The following is a 25026-nucleotide window of genomic DNA, read 5'->3' on the forward strand; positions in this document are numbered from 1 at the left end:
CGTATTTGATAAGTGGAAGGTCCCTTTCTTTTTTAATCATAGAAGTCCCCACCAAGTGACCCCACAACTTGGTAGGAACGTTTGGCTGTTGTCAGGTCCTGGGTACAGGTAACAATTCAATAGCGTACAGAACCTCTTTTAGCAGCAATAATATGAAGTCATAATTTTCTGAATGACTTTATTAGTCTCTCATATCATTATGGATGAATTTCGGTTTGCTTCTCTTGACAATGTTGCTTCAGTTCACTGAGGTTTGCAGGCATTTGTTTAAGAACAACATTTTTAAATCAACCTTGGGCAGCTGTGGCTCATGTTAGACTGCAGGCTCTAATCTTAGAGTTGGTGCGTCAAACTCAGGCCCCTTAGTGTGATAAAGTGTTCTTGGCCAAGACTCTGATCTCCCGAGTTTCTCCATTACAGACCACCTACAATTTAGAAAAAAAATGACACAACCTGAAGCCATCTTGCCCCAAGATTTTTGACCAGGCCACAATTGCTAAGCCTTTCCCCACCTGACACTACACTTCCTCTCCTGGTTTCTATCCACAGCTGCTGTTCATTTCTCCTCCCCTCACCCTGACAGCTAAAGGGGGCCCGTTTTGCTCTGCTGTGGGCCTGCTGCAAGCTAGGGCAGGTAATGGAGTCATAATGGGCTTTTAAGAGCCATACAGCCAATGGTGGTGTTTGCCCTTCAGTGAAAAAGAAAAAAAGCACTGCAAACAGGAAGTGCAGTATGGAGACATGAGTCATGATGCCTGCTGATGACCACTACACCCTACAACACGCTCCAATAGAGACTGCTAACCTGCTGGTCATAAACCACTCACATTGGGCCAATATGATGGAAATCCCTCATTTTCCTCCTTTGCCCACCACTTCAGAATCACCTAATGGTACTAAATTATTTCAGCCTTGGTGCACAAGCCAGAGCAGCAATGAGTTAGAAACTGATAAGAAAACGTGATTTTTACACACTACCCAAGGCCAGCGCAGACTGAGCAAAGATCCAGTTAAACATTAAGAGTTAAAGCAGAATCGACACATTAATAATATTGAGGAGCTCAGAGGTGGTGTCCTTTCGATGAAAAACCTCATTAAACCAGTCTGTTTGCAGGAAAGGCTGAGCAAAAACTTAGATGACATGGAAAGGGCAAAATCTTAATCAATCTAAATACCAAACTAATTATTTTTCTTCCCTTTTCAGTAATGAGTGTGGTATGCAGTTGAGTCATTTATGTTTTAGGCTGCCTTACAAAGAGATGGCTACTTTAACCTGTATCCTAAGTTGTGTATACCTATGAGCTGCCAGAACTGCTACGTGGCCTCTTAAAAACACTTATGTCAATAGCGGACCCTTTAAAGTCTGTTCCACTCCGATCAATGACGAGTGTTTAACAGGAGGGACATTAATTACCGAGGTTGTAGGAGGAGGAGCATATCGAGTGGATCAAATCTGATGAAGCTTCTGCGTGGTATACCTTTCCTGCCGATAATCAGTGAGAACAAGCAAGAGTGGTGGTTCTCTGGTGCTGCGCACACAGGCGTGATTACACACTCAAACAAGCTTCCATGACATAACATCATTATGAACAGAAAAATTTAATTGTGCCTTCATTCACATGCATGCATATAGAAACACACTGCAGCTGGACTGATAAATTTGTTTTGCATTGTAGGAAATCAATACTGACCTTTCTTAGAAAATGAGTCGGTTAGTGCCGTCTGCACTCCAATTTCTTTTCCAGTGATTTCACGCTTCAATGACTTTGTATTTCTTGGATAGTCACTGAATACTACATTAATTGTTTTTGTGTGTAGTCTAGTCTCTCAGTTTATGAACAGCTGTTACCAAAACACAAAGCAGCCTAAAGCACTGCATGTTGCCCCAACCTTACTGTGTGAAGGTTGGAGAAGTGCAGAAGCCTGACTGGACCAATTCCTCCTTCTTCAGAGCATCCCCCGGGTTTGAGTGGTGGGTCATTTAAAGACATAAATGTAAAAGTCATATACCCAACAATCAGTCTCAAACTTCACCCCCTATGGCAAAATTATTGCTCAACACAAATTTAACACACATTACATGTTGTACGAGTTCTTCGTGTGACCAGTGTAAGGGGAGGTTTATTTCTCTATAAAACAAACATAAATATTGAGTTATGGCAAATAGTTTGTTGCTAGTAGTGACTGAAACACTTTTGAAAAGATGTGGTCAAATGTGAACCATATACAGCCAGAGCTGCTCAAAGTGTTTGCTGCTTTCAAGAGCTGGAATGTTAACAGGCCTGCTCTGCTGTTTTATCGAGTGCCCAGCATTGGATTAATAATTATAATTGATGATAATTAGTATTAGTAGTGATATGGTAACTGAACCAAAGTGCTCGTAACAGTTAGGGCTCAACACTTTATGTAAAAATGATACAAATGAAGCTTGGAAAAGTATTGATGACACATTTAGCCAGCTAGTTGCTAATATCATCACACGTTTTTTAAAAGAACATCAAGTAACATTTCCATAGCTAAAAGTCAAAAGGGATATTTGTCACAACTGCATAAATGTCCATGTGATAAACTGTACAAACATATTTACTTTTCTAAGCTAACGCTACCAATAAATGATAAGTAGCGTTAGCTTAGAAAGCTAAACCTGCCAATAACAATAATAAGCTTCTGAATAAGCTTATTCTGAATATGGACTGAGGTGATTTGGCAAACTCATTTGCATGTCATAAAAAAGTTCATGAAACGTAAATAAATAGAGACTAGAATGTTCTACTGGTTGATGCCTTCTAGCAACTCTAAAGCTAGCTTAGCTGCTAATATTCAAGTTTTAGACCAGAAACAGTTTAACTTAATTATTATATTATTTATAATATTATAAAAAGTATTTTCTTTTAACTATGAAAAACTAAAGAACTACAAAGAAATAAGAGTTAAAGTTAAATATTATTTGAGTGTTTTAACTTTAAAATAGATATTGAAATCTTTGTTTTGAGTAATTATTTTGGTTACAAGCAGTGACTGAGCCATTTACAACACTGCTCTCAATGAAAATTAGTCAGTCAAAAGTGACTAAAGCAAAAAAAAAAAAAGTTGCTTTTGCGATTTTCTTTTGTGCTTTAGCTACTTGTTAGTTCATACATGTGAGCCAATCATTCCTGGCTTGGTATTCACCAAGCCTCACCCAGAAATGGATGTGAAGCCTTAAACAAACAAACAAACAAAATAAACGTAAACAATTTCCTTCACCCTGGCATGGTGCATCTTTACACAGTAAACAAGAGCCAACGGGATGCGTCAGACTCTAGTTGTTTCACTGGCAGTAGGGACAAAAAGAAGAAGAAGAAGGAAAAAAAAGATAGACTATGTCGATTTTGTTGTGTTAGAAATTTGATTTCTTTTCTTTAAGCAGAGTGCCTTACAGTGCAAACTCCACCAGAGAGATTTAGTCTGCTTTTTTTTAAAAAAAAAAAAAAGACATAGTCAGCATATTTGCACGCACAACTGCAATTGCCTCTGGTTGCAAAAATAATTCTAATTTGCAAAAGCACTGACCCCAAAAATCAAGTCATAACCAACCTACATGGGTCTACTCCTGTGGATCAAACTCAACTGCCCTCATCTGCTGAGCTGCAGTATTACAGAGGCCTTATTTGTAATACTTGATCCTTTCACACGAAACACATCACCGTGAATGTGACCCAAAGACAAAACTTTTTAAAACTATAAGAATCAACAAAAAACTTTGGAATGATTGGAACAGTACTTTTAAGAAAGGCTGCCCTTCATAAATCATTGCTAACTTTTTTAAAACCAGCCAGACGTGGCTAAAAAATATGATGGATATTGGATATGGACATGTATGGGTTAGGAAGGCCTCTATTCAATCTTTAGATTGCTCCAGAGCTGATTATGCACACTACAAACTGTCATTCATTTTCTCATCAACAAGTGAAAAACACATCTCCTCGTCTGTCAGATGGGAGTATTTCCAATATGTAATATGCATGTATTTTAATTCAAAGACTTCTTACCAAAGACTTCATCTTGTTGTTCAGGTTCTGCTACTGCCGTTTCTTTGGGTTCAGGTGACGGAGCCTTTAATGAGAACACAAAAACAGATTGAAGAGGTGAGATGCTGAGGTGCCATGGCAACAAAGCAAAGACAGAGACAAACAGGCCAACTGTGAGAAAGAGAGACAATGCGAGGGGGAGGTAATTATACCCATTTAGCATTTTGGGGCTTTATGAGAACAGAATTAAGCTGAGACCCTTTCATTCAACTTTCATAAAGAAGTGGGTACATCATGTGCACACTGGAAGCTGTTGCAACACTGAATGTGTGACCGGTGCTTTTTGTCAGGATTTTATCTATTTATCATCTGTCTTATTTTGATTGATTAATGGATTTATTACATGCATGCACTTGTGAATCTTTGGCAGAAACTTGTCTGGAATGCATATGCAAAATGACATTATTATGGTTTCAATTATTTTCATGTTATTTGCTAATATTCATTAACAAAAGTTAAGCCAAAACGCAGAAGCAGCGAGTGAAAAACTGAGTACATGCTTACTGCTCCCAAAGGAATTAAGAGTATAAGTAGCAGCCAGGTGCTACTAATCAAATGCATTGATTGATCAGCAGCAAGTGTGAGCACCTGTGTAAAAGCAGATGTTTTGGCAGTTTGCAATGTGTGTTAACACAATGCTAGGGAGGAAAGAAATCAGCAATGATCTTAGAGAAGCAGTTGTTGCTCCCCATCAGTCTGAGGATGGTTATAAGGCTATTTCCAAATAATTTTAAGTCTGCCATTCTTCAATGAGAAAGATTATTCAAATATCAGGGGCAAATATTCCAGACTTGCGCTAATTTTCCCAGGAGCTAAAGAATTACTGAAAGATTAAAATAAAGAAATTGTAATGAGTCAGTCAAAGTCCAGATCTCAACCTACTTGAAGGCTGCGGGGGACATTTAGTGAGCTGTGCATGAGCAAATGTCCACAAAACTCAATGAACTGAAGAAATATTCTACAGAAAAGTGGGCCAAAAACACCTAAAAGACAATATGAGAAACGAATAACGTCACGCAGAAAGTGAGAATTTCAGGTTACTCATAGTCAAGGTGATTCACAAGCTATTGATTGAAATATGAAGTGTACTTTTTCCCACTGATTCTGCATTTTGGCTTAACTCTTATTAAATAAATAATAGCACAGTGTAATATAGCATGTGTTATTATTAATCTTAGGTTGTATTTACCCAATTTTAGGTCATGGAAAGGTCATTTTTGATCATGCTCTGATATGCAAATTATGTGTTCATTATCATCTTCAATCCTTTAGGAGATCTGGCTACTGCAGAGATGTCAAAATTACTGTAGTTCATAGGCCACATACAGCCAACTTTGTCGAATTAAGTCAGCAAATTCAAACCGGATGATAGCTGTTTGCACAGTCACTCGCTAGCTGCTGATGTCACCTGGGAAATGGCTGAAAAGCTCTCCATCAGAGACCGATTTGATACGGATGGCCGCACACAATCTGTCATTCAATTAAAATGTTTTGCATCATAATTACATCTGTTCAGAACCCAGTTAGCCTGTGAAATAAACAATCTGTAACCACCGTTGATCATTTTGGCTCTGCAGTGGGTGGGACATGTTAACTGTTAACTCACAGAGCATCAACAAACAGCTGTGCACACATGTTTGTTGTGTGACTTTTATTTCGTAAGCTGACCATTTTGACAGCATTGAAACAGCAGGAAGTGATACGGGAAACGTACGAAGTAAAATGGCATTAGTTGTTACATAATGAAAGAAATACTGATTCATCTGCAACAACCCACCCACTTTTAACACACAAAGTCTAACCTTACACTAGCATGCAAGCTGAATTATTATTACTGTCTGTATTCACACTTCTGGCTCATCCAAAGAATTTGTTATGTCACTATGACTGGCATGTTTACAGCCTTTGACCATCATGTACAGTGAAGTGCCTTCCGATTTTATAAATCCTCTTAACATCCCCCCTCAGAAGAGGCATGAACAGTGCCTGCTTCTTAGTGGGCTTGCCTACATGGGGAATCAGAGACATTCAAAAACTGTGGGCACACTGATCACCATTAAATCAGAACAGAGGAAAGTGCAACTGTGACGCAGTCGCAACAGCTGAGGGACAGTAGAGTGTGGTGAGCAAGCACTTACTAATGCAAATCACTTAAAAGTCAACAAGTGCTCCTTTTTTTGGCCTTTTATTATGCAAACAAATGAGTCTTGATATGAGGAGATTAAATTACTACTGGACAAGATTTAATTACGTTTTTTTCCCCTTTCATCAAGAGCAGAAATTCTTAAAAAAAAAAAGAAGATAAAAATGACTACTAGAGAAGAAAAATCATTTCAGTGACTGTGGGTAACGAGACATTTGTCATGCAGCCAACTCCTACTAAGGCTACGTTCACTGCAGGTCTTAATGCTCAATTCCAATTTTTTGTTCACACTACAAATAAAATGCGACAGCAAACGCGCTCTAGTGTGAACGCTCAAAGCGGCCCGCATGTGCAAAAGAAGACGTCACACACAACGCGCTCTGTTTAGACCCAGAGCAAACAATATTGTTTGACTGATGACCGTTAATATAAAGACTTCAGACTTTACGTTTCCCAATTTTTGCTTTAAGTTATTTTGTTATTTACATAATAATGTAAATAACCTAATAATGATCCTTATTGCTGTTTTAGAGGAGCGGTGCTTCAAAGAATAGTTGCAGATTTCTGTCAGAATCTGCAGATTATACAGTACAAATAAAATGTTCACATTGTCTTCCCAACAGTTTCACTAACATCTACACTGGATGTCCAGGTAGCGTTCACGATGTCTTCTCCGGCGCTGATAATTGGCGTCTGTCTTGTGTCAGTGACGTAAAAGACGGATTTAATGCGACCTGACCATTCAAACAGCAGTCGCTTTCTAAAACATCGGATATGTATCGGATTCAGTACCACATACGAAAGTGACTCACATCGGATTTGAAAATATCAGATTTGTGCCGTTCACACTGTCATACCATGATCGTATATGGGTCGCATAGGGTCAAAAAAAAAAAAAAATCGGATTTGATGCGCTTTCGCCTGCAGTGTGAATGTAGCCTAACAGTGAGCAAAGTAGGATGATTGAAGAGCTGCTCCCAGGATATGAGATGGTTAATCACATGTTTGATCGAAATAGGAATAGCCAATCAGGGACTCTGCCTCCTCTCTTGCTTCGCGTGCAGCCTCTGTGTTAGTGGGTGCTTGATTACAGGATTGGAGACAGGTGCCCTGTAGCCTGAACAGTGCCCGACCAGCTGCAGCCACTTGAACAATCAGGTCTTCTGAAATGCTCTGCCCTGCCACTCCTTTGCAACTAGAACACAGTCTCTGCCTTTGCAGTGCTCATCTGGAAACTGGCCACTTTTACTGTTCTGTTAGTATTCTGTTTATTGAAATTCATGCTTTCTTATCTATGCAGTTTCTTTGGCTGATTCAGCCCTTGCCTCCCAAACTTCTGTCTTGTCAGTTCTCTCTGTTCAGCTCCCCTTCGTCTTGGCTTATTCCTACAGTTCCTCTCCCATTTTGCTTGGCCCAAACCTTAGTGACATCTTAATGCCACAGCTTTAGCTTCTGGTTGCCAATGTGTAGCCTAGCTTCCAGGTCCCTGGCTACCAGCCCAGACTAACCCAAACTTCAGGTTTCTGGTTACAACTCTAACATCAAGGTTACTATTGCCACCCCAGCTCCTCAAGTCCTTTTGCCAGTTTGCTTGTTTACTGAATAACGAGTCTACAACTCTGCACTTCGCTGGTGAACAAATGATTTGTAAATCAGTGATTCAAAAAAGGAACTCCACATGTATTTTTGTGCACTGATAAAGCTTAAATTTCTATTGAGGATTTGCAGATATGTGACCTCTAACCATGTGACTTGAACTTATCTGCCATTTTTGGACATGTGACAATGTAAGATCAAGTGAATAACATAATCACACAGGCCTAGAGATTGGGCAGTGACTTCCCTGGCAACCGCCTGTCCCTAGGGAAAAAGGTGTTCCCCAAAAACCTCCTTGTGATTACTTTAGTCACTAGTATACTGCTATCTTAGCCTGAGGTGAAGTTATAGACTTTATGGGTTATGGACTCAGCTACTCTAATAAATAAATTATAACAAACTGAAAAGCATGCCAAAAATGGAACTGGAGATATCCATCAAATGCCTTCAAAGTTGCACCTTGTGAAAGATTTTGGCTCTAGCGCTGAAACAACTTTTACTCTGCAGGGTGAACCTTCTCCACTTCCAGTTTGCATGGCTGTTTTTAAGTTTTACTACTTCTTGGCTGGTAGTTTGTTTTCAAATGTTATCCTGCAAATACAAACTACAGGTAATCATTTGCCACCAACCAAAGCAATCACTAGGAAGTTTCTGGGGCTAGCACCATCTCTGATCCAATTTCATCCAATGAGATACAGCAAACTCCAGAAATGAGTGTTTAGCAGTCAGGATATACATCATTTTTATCCATCAGCTGGTGGTTGTACGGCACACTTGATATGGCAATCACAACTAAAAATCCTTAGCATTCAACCTTTGCTAGATTTTCTTTCACACCCCGACTTAGCTGTCTTGCCTTAGTTCTTAGCCTTTCCTTTTTCTTTTTTTTTTTTTACTTTTTAATTTGTACTTTTTCCAATTTTATAGTACATGCAAAAAAAACCAACAAGGAGAGGTCCCTGCCTTATGGGGCTGAGTGAGTCTTATAGGCTATCCATTTTGTCCACTGTTTTCGGTGTTTGTCAGATTTCAGTCTCAAAGTGTAGGTCATTTTCTCCATTACATATATGTCCTCGATTACATCAGTCCATTCTTCCAATTTTAAAGGGTCACTTTTCAGCCAGTTTTTTGTTATTACCTTTTTGCTTGACAACAACATAATTTTAAACAAGTAATGGTCCTCCTTTCTTACATTTTCCCATATTCCAAAATACATTACTCGTGCCTCACACAGCACGTCATACCCCAGCACTTTCTTCATTGTTACCGCAATGCTTTCCCAGTAAGGTTTGATATTTTTACACTTCCAAAACACATGAGAATGATTGGCGTCCCAGTCTCCACATAATCTCCAACATTGTTGGGGTGTTTTCAGCTGCTTGCTTTTGATATAAGGAGTAATAAAGAACCTAATCACATTTTTCCAGCCATATTCTCTCCATCGTCTAGAGCTGGTGGAATTATGCTGTGTGAGACATACAGCATAATTCGCCAGTCATCCTCTGACAACTCAAGATGTAATTCAGATTCCCACTTTTGTTTGATATATAATGTTTCATTCCTATTCAAATTTTGCAGGCCATTATATAATTTCGATAAAATTCTTGATGGAGGATTTTTTATATGCACCTGTTATTATTTCTATTATATGGTTTCCTTCTCTCAAGAAGTTCTTCCTAATTTCTGTATTGTAAAAATGTCTTAATTGAAAATACCTAAATAAATCTGATTTATCCAGTCCAAATTGTCTCTGTAGATTCTCGAAGGATTTGAATGTTGTCCCGTCTATTAATGTGCACATTGCTGTAATTCCTTTATTGACCCATCTTAAAAATGTACTATCCCATTGTCCACTTTGGAATTTTCGAGAATATCCAGGTCAAATCAGTAATTTACAGTCTTCTATAATTCTATATTTCTTCACTATAATCCACCAGAGTTTAATAGTGAATTCAGTAATGAGATTTGTGTTCGTAGACTGGATAGTTTCTTCTCCCAATCTTGCTTGTGGATAACATGATAAGCAATAATTTATCTCCATATGCTTCCATTTTGAGGTGTAATCCGGTGAACACCAGTAAACAATATATCTCAGCTGGGCTGCATAGAAATATTCCTTGAAATTCAGGAGGGCAAGTCCTCCTTTTTCTTTTCTTAATTGGAGTATTTTAAATCTTATTCTTGGCTTTGTCCCTTTCCAAATAAATCTAACTAATTTATCCCATCTACCAAATTGTGCATCTGGTATATGGACTGGCAATGAAGTGAATAGATACAGTAGTCGAGTAAGCACATTCATTTTTATTACCTCTATTCTTGAGCTAAGGTCCATGACAAGCGGAGCCCATTTAATCAAATCTTTTTGGATTGTATTACTAACCTTTACATAATTTGCCTCGTATAGTGTACTTATTTCGCTAGTTAGATAGACACCTAAATATTTGATCTTATTTGAGTCCCATTTTAGTTTATATTCGTTTTGAATTGATTCTTTGGGGAAATAATTCAGACAGAGTACTTGAGTCTTTACGATATTTAATTTATATCCTGAATTTTTGCCAAAATATTTTAATGCTTTAATCAACCGAGGAAAGGTCGTGTCAGGATCCTGTAGGTATATAATTATATCATCAGCAAAGAGACCTATTCGTTGTTCAATTTTAGAAACTAAAACCCCTTTTAAGTCTGCACTTTGCCGTATATACTGAGCCAAAGGCTCGATATACAGAGCAAAAAGGGCTGGACTCAGGCAGCAACCCTGCCTGGTTCCTCTGAAGAGCTCAAAACTGTCTGTCAGGTCCCCATTTATTTTAACTCTAGCCAATGGCCTGTGGTACAAGGATTGTATACACTCGATGAAGATACTGTTAAAGCCCATTCTTTTCAAAACAGCAAAAAGAAATATCCAAGAGACTCTATTGAAGGCCTTTTCAGCATCTAAGCTCACGAAGGCTGTTGGGATTTTCTCTTTATTAACTTCATTAATTATATGCAATGTGCGTCGTATATTATCTTGTGTCTGTCGCCCCTTAATGAACCCTGTCTGGTCTTCATCCACCAGATCTGGGAGAAACAGCTCTAAGCGTCTTGTGATTATGGATGTAAATAATTTATAATCCACATTTAAAATAGAGATTGGGCGATAAGAGTCACAGTTTTCCTTGTTTTTACCTTCTTTTGGTAAGACTGATATAATGGCCTCTTTCCAAGAGGGTGGAGTTTTAGCGTGTTTTAATGTCCAGTTAAAGGAATCTATCAAAATTGGAGCCAAAACCTCTTTAAAAGTCTTATACCACTCATTGGGATACCCATCACTCCCTGGACTTTTATTAGATTTCAATCTCCTTATTGCCTTATCCAGTTCTTCCTTAGTGATTGGTTTAGTTAAAAATTCATTTTGAGTTGTCCCAATAGAAGGAAGGTCTAACTGATCCAAGTACTCTTCAATTTCTTGTCTGTTTTTCTGGTCGGGTTGATTATACAATGATTTATAATATTTTTGAAAGGCATTTTTTATCTGTATTGGTTCATATAATAGTTCCTTGGTGTTTGGATCTCTAATCTTATTAACTGCATTACTTATTTGTATTGATTTTAACCGTTTAGCCAGTACTTTGGTTGCTTTGGAACCAGACTCATAAAATGTTTGTTTTGTGAATCTCAGTTTCTTTTCTATTTCCTCCATAGACAGATCGCTTAGTCGTTTTCTTACATCTTTAATGCTTTCAGCCAAGTCGGCACTCAAATCTGTATGCTGTTTTCTTTCTAAATCCCTTAATTGTTGTTCTAATTTGAATTGTGTGAGCTTTTTCATTTTTTTGATATGGGTAGTCCTTGATATCAGATACCCTCGGATTACTGCTTTAACAGTATCCCAAATTATTGTTGGATCCATCTGTTCATCCTTGTTGTCAGCAATACAGACTTGTAATTCTTTTTTAATCTCTTGCACCACAGATTCATTGTTGAGAATACCAGTATTTAATTTCCACAATGATTTCTTATTCTGATTGTATAAGTGAATAGTCAAGTGTATGGCGTTGTGATCTGACAGATCAGCTATACCGATATTACACTCTATGACTCTATGTTTATCGCTTCTATTTATCAAAAAGAAATCTATCCTTGAGTGTACCTTATGGGCTACTGAAAAATGTGTATAGTCCTTCTCCAGAGGGTGTAATTCTCTCCATACATCGCAAAGATCCACTTCCTTTATAAGTAAATTAAGAGCCTTGGATTTATTATTTTTGCGTCTTTTTAAGCTTGTAGTATCTTTAGTATGATTTAATACACAGTTCCAGTCACCCCCACATATCAGAGTCCCTTCACTAAAACTAATCATTTTTTCAGATAGTTTTTGATAGAATTTTGGGTTGCCCTCTGGAGGGGCATACACATTTATCAGAGATACCACATTATTATTAATTCTCCCTTTAACAGCAACATATCTACCATCCTTGTCACAGACTTCCTCTAGCATTTCAAAATTTACCGTATTAGAAATTAAAGTTATAACTCCTCTTCGTCTGCTATTCTTACATGAGCTGTAAAAGGAATTTACATAGCCAAACTTTTTAAATTTTTCATGTTCTTCTTTTGACATATGAGTTTCTTGAATGAATATAATCTGTGCCTTGTGTTGTTTCAATTTAGATAACAACCTACTCCTTTTAACCGGATTCTCCAGACCGTTGATATTGATTGAGATAATGTTTATTTTACCTACACCACTCATGACTTGTACAATGTGCAGTAACCATCCCCTCAGATTTGAAAAAAGAAGAAAAAACAATATTACTAAACATAAAACAAAAAATAATCAAAAACTTGCGACTCCCAATTAGTAGGAAAAAACAATCTCCCACCATGACCCCATTGGTAGGTCTAGGGTAAAAACCTCCATAAAGGGGGGGCCCTATAAAAAGTTTGAAAACTGAAAATATTGTTCTCATCTTATAGTCCAACGTATTTACCTCCATCCGGTGTTGCTCCTCCCATTCTTTGAATTGATGAGGCAACCCTGTAGTATTCTGATCAGTGGCAGGGGAGAGATGTCCCCCGAACTAATCAACATTTCTCTGAAATTCCTCCAGCTTTTTTTTTTAGCTCTCTGCCCCGGGGAGGTAATTTGCTCTCGACGGGAAATTGGGACCCGTTTCCACTCTCGACACCTTCTAATTAGCGTGTCCTCCTCCTCAGATACCGCCGGGATTTGTACTTCATATCCCCGCCTCTGCAACTCCAAAGCCGCATCTCGTGCATTGCTGTAGTTTCTGACTCAGTCCCGCCAATGGATCCGCATGCTCGTGTAGGGAGTTTGGAAGCGCACACCCGCGTCCTTTAATATCCGTTTAACTTCTCTGTATTGTTTGCACTTTTGGACAATATCTGATGCATAATCATGATCAAAATAAATCGTCTTGCCATTCACCTGGATTTGCTTCTTTTTCCAAGCTTCTCGAAGTATAAGTTCTTTCGTTGTGAATTCCTGGAAATTGATAAGAATCGGGCATGGGAATTCTCCAGGGCGCGGTTTCTGTATGGGGATACGATGGGCCCGCTGGATCTTGAGTTCCAGCCCATCTGGTATAGGTATTTCGTGCTGTAGCAACTCCGAAACAAAGTCTTGGACGGATCTCCCCTTGGCGCCTTCCTCCACTCCAAACATGCGTATGTTATTTGTTATCTTGTTTCGTTATCTTCCTTTCCTTTTTCATATAGTGTAAAGAATTAGCAATGCAAACAGATTGGAATACACAGAAAAAACAAAACAAAACCCAAAAAGCTTGGATGGTCATTAAAATGAAGGTCCTTGCCACCAAGGAGGATGCTGGGCCTGGATCTGCATGTAAATGACTTCACATTTAAAAATAAATAAATAAATCAGTTTGAATTAAGTGCAACTGTAAAAATACAGCTGACATTTTGGCCACAAGGCACACTTGGATTTTCAGCCTCTGAAGGACACACATTATATGCAAAACTAAAGGGGTCCTCGTTAAAAACTTGTCACGACACGACCACATCAAAGGAAAAATGAAAAGGGCGATGTGGGCAACTAAGAGAACTAAACTGACATCTTAATGCCATCCTCGCTGTCGGTGTGACACTACTCGCCACAGGTGCCTTATTAAAAATACAGTTCTTGTCAAGTAGAGCTTTCAAAAGAGGTTCATGTTGGAGACAGAAGCACGTCCTGACCCTGTGACAGCTTCGACAACACCTGACAATTATTCATACTTTCCTGCCCTTCTCAGTCCTAACCTACTGAACTTTTAGCTTGCCAACTGCGACATATTTCTCTAGATTATATAAAACACAATCACACAAACAGATCCCCCTCCCCCTGTCATTACAAACCCTGAAGAGAGTACAATCAGGTGAATAAGTTGTGAGACCACCAAAACAAGTGCCAGAGTACCTTAAGACAAGAGCCTGACCAATATATAATCTTTAAGACTGATATTTGTTTTATATTTGTTTTCCTTCTCTCAGACACACGAAACCTGAAAACATTTTGCTAATATATTGTCTTGGTTTATTTATTTTTTTTAATTACTCATTTACTCTGTGTCGGACTGTGCTTGGACCTGTTATGTTCTTGTTGTTTCAAACCCAGTTGCTAACAGCAAAGTTGCAAAGTGCCCTCTGGTGGGCAAGCAATGCAACATCAACACTCATAACCTGGCTGAATGGTGTTTCTCCTGGCTCTTCTTTAATTTTTCCACTTCTATTTATCACCATTATAAATGTGTTAGCCCTGTGACACCGTGTACCCCACGTATACCACCTCTTGCCCTATGGCAGCTGGGCCAGCTCCCCACCCCCCAAACTGGATAAGCAGAAGGATATGATAATAAACAGCTAACATGAGAAATTGCACAACAACAAAAATATCCGCTAAACAGTGAGGCCGCAAAAGGTGAACCGCGTTATAGCGAAGGACCACTGTATTAGCCCACCATAAAACAGATTGGGCTCTACTCAAGATGTTGTTCCTTTTACTCTTTACTTTTGGATGCTAGCTTTGGTAAAATGTCTTTTTACTACTATAGATGACCAGAACCACATATCATGACTTAAGCCTAGCACCTACGATGTAAAGTTATGCCTTTCTTTTTTTTAAGGCTATCCCACATGTAAAGAGTGGACTGTTGTCACTAATATAAGACACAAACATCAGAGTTAAAGGCCAACCCCCCCCCCAAATAAAACATTTATCATAAAATTGCCTTAGCCTTGTTTTTATTGTACTTATTTTTTGGGAGGTTTATTTGGTTAGTCCACTCATCACCATTAAATAATAAATTAAGTCTTCCTCTTCTGTAATTGTACTGCTGTGTGACAATGGAAAATTCCACTGCTTCAGCTTCAGTCAGGCCTCTGATCCCAATTCAGCACTAGGATACTGTAAGCGGTTCAGTGTTCCCGAGCACTCCTGACATTTGAGCAGAGAGAGTGGGAGTGGAACACAGTGATTTGAACACATTTCAGCACTTGGGTCTTCTGAGACTTTCAAAGGGATCCAGGTTCCACTTCGTATATGTGGTTTGGTGATAACTGTACCCTTCAGTGTTACATCCTGTCCATTCTTTACAGATGGAAGACATTTCATCTCACATTTGTAAGGTACTGTATAAAAAGACACTGGAGTCTCTGGAGCTCTACTTTCTCAAGGCCAGTTTTATCCCCCATGTTGACCGAATGTACCCAACATTTATTTCTTTATTAGAGCTGTAAGAACACCATTAGATAAACCAATTAAGACCAAAGAGCAATATACATTTACAGCAATATAAAATGAGCAGTGTGTCGTTCAAGCACAAATGTGTCAGTAAAGCGAGACGCAGTAGACTTAACTGGGCTAAAAAGCCACAGAGTTTTACCAGTCATGGGCATTGAATACAATGGTATCCAATGGTAAAATGTTATCCAAGGCAAATAACTAGTCAAAGGGTTTGCAAACCCTGTAGCTATATATCACAGGAACAGACATACCAGTCACAGTCACACAGCTGTGATTCTGTAGACTGGCCGTCTACTAAGTGGGCATCCAGCTCCCTCATCTGGAGACCTTAGTCTTTAATTCAACAGCTTCAGTAATAGCACTGTATTGCAACTATATTGCAGTGAGTCACAAAGTAGCACATAACTTATTTTTGTGAAATTACAAAAGGACCTAATTTAAGGTTATGAGCTGCAAGATATCCACATGGCTCGTCTACAGAAACGGCTAACATCAAAGATCCTAAAATCCTTCCATATAAAGTTGAATTAGTAAGGTAAGAATAATTACAACTTGTTACTTTCAATTTCATCATCTGCAATCTGTGTTTTCCTCCTTTAACACTGCATTTTTATTTCCTGTGTAGCTGAAGGTGTTTGGAAAATTCTACAGGTGATCTGTAGTGGGACAGATCACCTGTCCAAGCAGTTTCTTAGCTCAGAGTCTGGAAATCAAAAACAGTCTGCATTCACTCTGCTCTGCATTTCAGTGAGCATTGCAGTAACCAGTTGTCATTACCCAGGTGGGCGTTACACTGATCAAGCACACAGGCTTGCCAGCCAAACGAGATAATGCTGGAACCTAGTAAGTCACAAACATTCTAGTCCCAGTGATCCAGAGCACAATTGACTGAAATCATTAGACCTAATCATAGAATTTAATTGGAGACATAAGAGTAAATATAAATACTACAATGTAATCAACACCTTTATTTTAGCTAACAAAGTGTTTGAAACCGCAGACCTACCTGTGAGGTAGGTTCACCTACCCTATGTTTATTTACCACGCTGGTACTTCGTCTATTTGATACTGACACAGGAAATCATTCAGCCTTTATCAGTTTAATGTCTGTGAATGGCTTTTGTAAGTCGGTTACTGTGAAAGAGCTCGGTTGCATTTTTCCTGTTGCAAAACATCTGACGATCACCTTCATTTCTAAACTTACAGCAGTGAGTGATGTGGGTGACTCTGTCATGAGATCGACCACAAACATTATCCCGGCAGTAGTCCTTCCTCTTTGCAATTTTTTTTAATTTCTTGAGAACATTGATGGCATATGATTGCATGTCTGTGAGTGCAACCAAGGTTCTTGATAGCAAATTTACATCATATATTAGTCAGCTATAACCACAAATGTTAAATGAACTGCTGTGTTCCTTTTACCTCAAAGTTCAGATGTGGGAGCTGACAGTTGTTTTAGTAGTAGCTTTGCTTTGTAGTAGCTTTGCTTTGCTCCATAGCAAGGCAGAGCCTTTCATGCATCACTGGCAATACAGCAATGTTTTTATGGTTAAAAACACATTCACAAATAAAGCATGGTGATAAAATCTGCTCACTGCTCTGTATATGGCTTCTAGAATGAGTGCAAGTTTTACTCGTACGCATGTACACTGCCGCAGTCTTGGATTGCAAAGTCAGGTGGGTGGGGCTTCTCTGACTTGAGTATCAATGTAAATAGAACACAGCCTATGACTCATTCATGAAGCTAACTGTCCCTACTTCTCCTTCTCCGCCTGCCTTCATCACTAAATGTGTAGACAGGAGAGACAAAAAGCTAAATTTGCAGTGCCAGTCGCAGGCAACTAGCAGCTAACAGCATTTTTTTAAGGTGGAAGTCAATCAACACAATTTAATTATCAATGTGACAGACACATTAGTGATGGTTGGATCAGCTCAACATAAAAAGACAGATTATACAAACTGGTTTATTTAATTTAATCACTTAATAATGATGGCATTAATCATCACTTAAGAGTATTTTGGTGAGCTTCTGTAGCTCTACGCTGTTTTTTCTGCCTCTTCAAAGCCCTCATCAGCATTCATTGTAGGTTTACTGCTAAGGGGTAAAATCCTTTATGAACAACTCATCTATGACTACCCATATGCCAATCAGTGGCATCCTGCGCTCTGACTAATGTTCACTTCAATCACTCACCTTAGTTGAGAAAAGTGCCCCCCCACACCCCACCCCAAAGTTATTTTGCATATCGTTGCTTAAAATTGCACATCTGTAGACTAGGAAACTGTCTGCCTGTCTGAATATGTGCTCTGATTCTAGCGTTGATTGTTCTAACTAGATACTTCTATGAATGTATTCTTTTCCATTTCAGGACCATCATACCAAGAAAATTTTCTTCTGTTGTTTCCTTTGTTACATTTCCCAGAATGGCTTACAAAACCATGTGAGAATGTGAACTGCAAATTCCCTGAAGCAGCACTGGAAAAATAGTATTCCTGTAACAAAAGCCACTTTCCCATGCTGTTTTTGAGCTTGAAGGCGGAGAAAGTGACCCTTTGTTAAAACTTCTTGTCAGTTGACAAACTGGTGGCTTTGATAGTATCTCTGAGTCCGCAACATGGGTAAGAAGAGGTACTTCTAGGTGGGGAGGGGGAGAGAGTCTGCATTATGCTACCACATCCTGGTAAAATTGCTGACATTTGAGATAAGCGTAAAGTCAATTTCTTTAAATGTCGCTGAGCAAAAATGGTCTCAGCATGAATTGCCACAAAGCCTGTGGTTGGCCACTAATGAGCACAAACAAAACGGTGGTTGAAACTGCAAGAAGCCGTGCAAATGGGTGCTAGCTTGGGCTGCTATTCATGTGTCGATGTAGCATTTGTTGCTTTTTTTGGGGTTCTCATTTACAAATTTGCTCACACTTTGCCAAATTTAGTCATTACTGTTTATACAAACTGTAAGCATCCAACAGCCTGTGCCTCTGTCTGTAATCAAGTGTTGACAACACAGCAATCAGACTACATCCAAGCAGGACCAATATACAGTAGCAGCAAAGGAAAAGCAAATATTTCTTATCTGTTACTCTGTTATGTTTTCCAGTGACTCATTTAAGTCCTGGGTTGTATTCTATCGGGAGTTCTGCGAAATCTTCAAAAGCACTAGCCACTAAAAGCACATTTGATCAAACCTTATTATGGCTAAATTTCTACTCTGGCAAAATAAAAAGGCCAGTGTTATCATCTTATACATCCAGGTGGGATTTAGAGCTGTAAAATAACAGCGGTGAGAAATTGTCCGAAAGCTGACAGAGAAACACTTTGCCTGGTGTGTGAGTGAAGGGATAGGTACAACTGATAAGGGATTGGGAGAAGGATCATGACTCTGACTTCAGCATCTAAACACAACCTGCCTTACCCTGTCACGCTTTGTTCCCTTTCCACGGTCACTATGACAACCTGCTCTTTTGCCAGACCTTTTAAAATTGACTTCAATTTACGATAATGGAGCTGAAAGAAAGGGGAAAATAAATGATATACAAAGAAAGATATACGGCACAATATGTATCTGCATAGGCTAAACAATGCTGCTTTAGTGCGACACGCTTCCCCCAACACCTCTCCCACCAGCTCAGCACGTGACAAATAGATCCACTTCTCCTGCTTCTGCTCCGCGCTCTCCAGTGTGTGTTTTTGCAGGAATGGGAGACAAATCATGCGTGGGCTGCACCAGCAGCACCCCTGCTGGTTCGGGCTCCCCCATTCACCACATGACCGCTCCGCCCGTCACAGGCATTGGCCAGGTAGTGAGACATAACCCAGAGCACACAGCAGACTACAGGGTTTACACGGTGCACACGTTAAGCTGCCTTATTCTTTCCTTTTGCTTTAACTCGCTCACTGTTTGGGGTCGGAGACCTCACAATAAACTCAAAACCTCTTCATGTATGGTTGGAGCCTCACTTGCAATGGCTTAAAGTCGTTAGACAAGGTCGGGGTTAATGATCGAATATCATTAAACTACATTAACGTCCTAATTTAAGCCTCCAAATACGCCTCCACGCTTGGCATACAGAAGCACAGTCTCAGAGCACACAGATGAGTCAAGAAAGTCACACCGAGATTTGTTCTGTTTAAATACAACACTATCAGAAGCAGTTTCTGTGGAGCATTAGCCCCAGGGCAGAGCAGCACACCTTGTGTCCTAGCCAATTTGAAAAAGTCTATTTGTCGACTCGCGGCACGAACTACACTTAATTCTCCACTGGATCATTGTTTATTTTATACCATAGTTTCTGCTTAAGCTATAGCACTCCTGTTAGAGGTGGAGTATTTGTCGGCTATAACTTCACTGATCTGTGCTCAGGCTCTCAGCAGCAGCACACAGGAAATTACCAGCCAGCGTCACCTTCCAGTTCATTATTTTTAGGCAAGTGCACTGACACAGCAACAGTTTATCTAACTCGATTCAGATGGGCAAAAATCCCCCAAAATTAGGTTTTTTTTTTATTTCTACACCCACTAGCAGGGTGGTAGCCCATCTGAGCGCCGCTGATCACTGGGCCAAAGCTAATGTTTAAATGAGATGTGTACCTGGAGAGGGTTTAATGTCAGCCCCGATGCACGCCATCATCTATTTACTCTCTCCAGTTCAAATGGGTTCTCTCGTAGAGTGGTGCTGCGGAGAGGCTTGTTGTTTCGAGGGGATGACCCAAGAGAACCGCGGAGGTTCGTGGTGCCTGGGATATTGCCATGGCAACATGGTTCAATTAAGAGTGGGATGCCGGCTGTTGAAAACGGAGCGTGCCGAATATTATCTCTTGAAAATTTGCAGCAATTCAAATCGACACAGGATTACATTTTAAAAACGACTGCCTCAGGTGTGCCAAGGTGTAGGGTTTCCCTATTTTTAGAGATCAATATAAAGTACACTGAGCATGCTTCTTATTCCAGTCTAGCAACAATTAAAAAAACAAAACCTCAATCTCATCGACTAAATTGCTTGGAAACAAAGGAAAAACTCAAAACACTTGCCACAAAAACCTTAGACACACATACACTTGCAAGGCATTTGTGCAGCTTTTTATCCAAAGAGATTCAACACTCTCTCTCACACACACACACACACACACACACACACACACACACACTAAACTGGTTGTCACTCCTGCTCAAAGCTCAGCGGCAGCAGCAAATTAGCATGAGTGAAGGAGCCCAACAGCTTTTGTGCCACAGAGTCCAAAGTCCAGTAGATAACAGCCACCGCTCGCACACAAATAAAAGAAAACTAATATAAAGCTGCGATGAGACCTCTTACCTTGCCGTCTGTGTTGGGCTCCTTCTTTCCTAGATGCTGTCCCATGCTGCTAACAGAGCCTGAAAGAAACACACAGAATGAGTTTACACCAGGGGAAGACTGTAAACAGCATATTATGTGAAGATTACGAACTCCTCATTGCAGCAAGAGAGGCAAGCTCCGGATTCAGTGTGAAACTGTAGCTTCACATACAGCCATAAAAAAAAAAAGACACCGGGGCTTTCCCTCCCTTCCATCTCTTAATGGCAGCAATAGCATTTAAAATGCCACAGTTAGAATCAGAATACCTTCTTCTGGGATTAATAAAGTATGTGGTCACAGTTGCTCCAAGAATACCAAAAACAATAGCAAATAACAACAAATAGCTCTAATTATTAATATCCCAGTATATAACACAAAACTGAATATATACAGCTGAAACTGAGGTGCCCCTCTTATAAGGGTTATGATCCCTGAATCTGTATTTCAGAGGACACAAGAAAAAAAGCACAATACACTGTGTGCATAAAGTGAAAGCAGGCTTTTAATAATTTTCTTATTTTGGTTCAAAATATGATCGCCTAAATCATCTGAAGTCAAAACAAGGGTAGTTTGGAGATGTTGGAAAGCTGCCTGTAAGTGAGAAAAATCCAAAAATACAGTAGATGCTATTCAATTCATTGTCCTTCCTATTAAGGGGAAGAGGAACAGCCAAAAATGTATGGTAACAGGCAGGCAACAAATCTAGTTATTTCAAATGAAATGAGGTGCAACATTTAAAGCAATTCAAAAATGAACCACTGTAGACTTTCTTTGAGCTCAACCCTAGCCTCCTGTTTGTGTTTATAGTTCTGTGTTCCTTCATCCATTCATTTAAATATACTTTCTGCCTGCTGCCTGTAGCTACCTGTCCATTAATGGGATCTTTAAATATTAGATCGCTCTCCACAGTTGCTCCTTCCTGTTATTGCTTTGCTGCAGGGTCTCACATATTAGTCTCATCCTCAGCATTATCATCTGACTAAAGGTTTTCTCGCAATGGGGGGGGAAAGGAAAGCATTGTAAAGCTTTCTTTTGCAGATAATCCGATAGGTTACCAGATTCATGTGATTACAGACTACAATAGTTCACTTAATTCTACAACACTCAAAAGTGAGACTGTATGCGTTTCCCATCACTGTGTTCTTGGCATCAGAAACACACGTGTGGAGTGATTTGAATAGAAACAGTTAGGGGATACCTTAACCGGAGATCAGATCTGTGCATTTGATTTTTTTATTTTTTGAGTGTGCATACAATTTAAAATTAGTGTATGAATAAAAAAAGCTAATTAACAATAAGCACACACCTTTTTACAGGGGTTGCTCGCGACAAATCATTTGCACTTATAAAAAGGTGACAGAGTCTACACCCCTCTGTTGTCCATGTGGATCTGGAAATCATGCACATCATTGTAACGGGTCAGCTAAAAGTAAGCCAAGTAAACATGTCTAGGCTAACCTTACTGTACTTTAGAAAAGACTAGCGAATCATCTGCCTCCATCTCACCCTGCCCCTAGCATCCACACCAACCCTCTGCATGTCCTCCTCCATGACATCCACAAACCTCCTCTGTGATCTCGCTTTTCTTCCTGCTTGGCAGCTCTGCTCTATTTTTTATGAGACATGAGATATTGTAATGCAGTAAGCATTAACAACAGTGCAGTGCTTTGTTTCAACAATTCTCCAAACCTCTGGCAGACTCGGCACAGGTGTGCACCTTTGTGTTATAAAGGAAAGGGTTCGTCTTTGAGAACGGATACAACACGTCTATTTATTTCGAATGGATTGAGGCGACACAATGTTTTGCTAAGTGTGCCAACATGTGCACTGCATCGTGAATAATCTATTAAGCTTAAATCTTAAAAAGCCAAACATAAAAATCACAAGGAAGCTGTGTAAATAACAAACAAATGCAAGAAATAAAGAGCAAAAATAAACTTCTTTAGATTCTTGTTTAGGTGCAAAAAGGTGCAAAAAGGAGGAACGTGATGAGTAAATGAAGGCCAGAAATCGCAACAATTTAAATCTCTGCCTGACACTCACCACTGAAGGAAAAAACATCCAATTACACCAAAAGAATATTCTTACTTTCAGATAATCACAGCATGTATTTGGCTTTTAGAGGAGATCTGCACCCATCAGAAAGCCTTTCATCACCTTTTATGGCCTGTCTTCACTTTTTCACATGGCAGTGTGGAAAAGTGCTGTCAGCATTGTTCATGTGGAGGGAAAAAAGGAACGGTAATGTGGTTTATTGATGGTCTATTGATAGTCAAGAAGGAGAGAATCAACATAAAAAACCAAAAAAGCCCCAAAGGAATCTTCATTAATTCAAGATTACCATGTGTGTCAGCTGTATTATTTAAATTTCACACGTATTGACATGCTCACATTCTGTGCTGAGAGGTCAATCAATGCAATTGAAGGAAAAAAAAATGTTGATTGAGCTTTTAAACAATAAAATACAAAACAAAAAACACAAAACAAATAAATACAGGACATTATGCAAGCACATTTAAATGCCATGTTTGCTTTTTGCAACGGTCAATCCAGGTTAATTAAATATGAGTTTCCTCTGTGCCTGCACTGGAAAAAAAAGATCACCTATTGAAAGGTGTTATTATATTCACTGTCGTCAGAAAAGAGAACGTCTATTTAATGCCAATAGCAGCATCACAGTGGTTTGGCTTTTTATTTAGGAATGAGTGTAGTTAAATTGCAATAAGCTTAGAAAAGTTCATGACTGGAAACCATAAATAATATAGCTCACAAATCTATACCCAGTGGAGCGAAATTAGCTTTTTCAATTGGAAAGTGTTTTGTAAACAGCTATTCTGTGGGCTTGAGTAAATTTCACCAAAAATTGCAATGTATAAAGGGAGAAGGTGAAAAGTAAGTTTGCCCTGTGTAGTATTTGAAATCTTCTTGTGATCAGAACAACTTGTAAATATAACCTAAGCTTTAATAGTGAATGTTGATAAAATCATTTGTCTCTTTAGCGTTTAAATTACAAGCTATTTGCTAAAGCAGTATTAGCAAGAACTAGCTAACCTAGCTAGTTCCAACATCAAAACAAAACAGAACTATCAATACACTTTGTATGCTAAAATTTCACTTCAAGTATTCTGTGGGCTGTTAAAAATCCTCCCAATCATGTGGCTAATATAAGCTGAACACTAGAACCACCAGTGTGGTCATTTCGACCTCATCCTGCAACAACAGCAGCAAAGGCAAAAAAAAAAAAAAAAAATCTTCAAAGAATTAAGTTAATGTAATTAGTTCAACCATTTTTTTTCTGATTATGAGTAACTGATGTATTATTTCATAGGCAAAAACATTATCAAAGGATAGAACATCTAATTTATACGGAGCCCCGGAGGGGACATGGGAGAAAAAAAAATTAAGACGGACTTGTCCCCTGCGGGGCTCCGTAAATTTAATATTACAGAAGAATATTATAGAAAAGTAAACAATCCGCTTCCTGTTTACTTGCTAACTGAAACTTAGCTCTAAGCTACAGCCCTTTTATGAAGAGAATTTCATTTGAAATACAAAGTGGTTGTTTAAATAAGTTATAACCATCCAAATCAGTTTGTAAAAGTTGAAATTAAATCAAATTCATTTCTTGAAGCTATTTTTTTAATAAGCCAAAAAGATAAAGCAGTTAGCCAAATCATGCTAACACAAGAATTCTAAAGTCAGAGCACCACTTTCATTTAACACATTTGTCACGTGGATAATACAAAAATGACAGTTTTAAATATACCGTTAGAAATCTTTCCTACGACAACTACCGCACAATAACTTAGAGGGAATGAATATAACATAAGCTAGACTTGAATTTTAAAGTTTCAGATTTTTACAGTGAATAAGCATTCACAACACATTCTTTGATGAGAGCTATATTACTTCTTGCCTGTTTAAACAAAACGGAAAGCTTTATTTTGTTAAAAATGACACGATATCTCTTGTAACAGTGAAAATGAGGGTTTATACGAGTCTTGGACCAACATTGCACACACTTTCATGACTGTCAGAACTTAAGATTCCCTTTTCATAAAGGAAAAGCGGTAGGTTTTGTAACAGAAGTGCTCTTGGAATTGTATTTTCAGGACAATCTTTTCTGGGCTGCTTA

At 38.9% G+C, this 25026-nt stretch overlaps 1 protein-coding gene across 1 annotated transcript in view; it reads right to left on the reverse strand.

Moving 5' to 3' along the window:
- LOC146377403 (myelin basic protein-like) overlaps positions 1-25026 on the reverse strand; it is a 52712-nt gene that overhangs the window by 17347 nt on the left and 10339 nt on the right. Inside the window, exons 2-3 of the mRNA XM_084945074.1 lie at positions 20871-20929; positions 4032-4095 (exon numbers count right to left, since the gene is read on the reverse strand). Coding sequence (XP_084801200.1) covers positions 4032-4095; positions 20871-20915 — 109 coding nt within the window. The 5' untranslated portion in view covers positions 20916-20929. The remainder of the gene's footprint in view (positions 1-4031; positions 4096-20870; positions 20930-25026) is intronic.

Source organism: Perissodus microlepis, chromosome 11 (assembly GCF_051167445.1).
Source record: "Perissodus microlepis isolate ML-2025 ecotype Zambia chromosome 11, ASM5116744v1, whole genome shotgun sequence".
Classification (NCBI taxonomy): Eukaryota; Metazoa; Chordata; class Actinopteri; order Cichliformes; family Cichlidae; genus Perissodus; species Perissodus microlepis.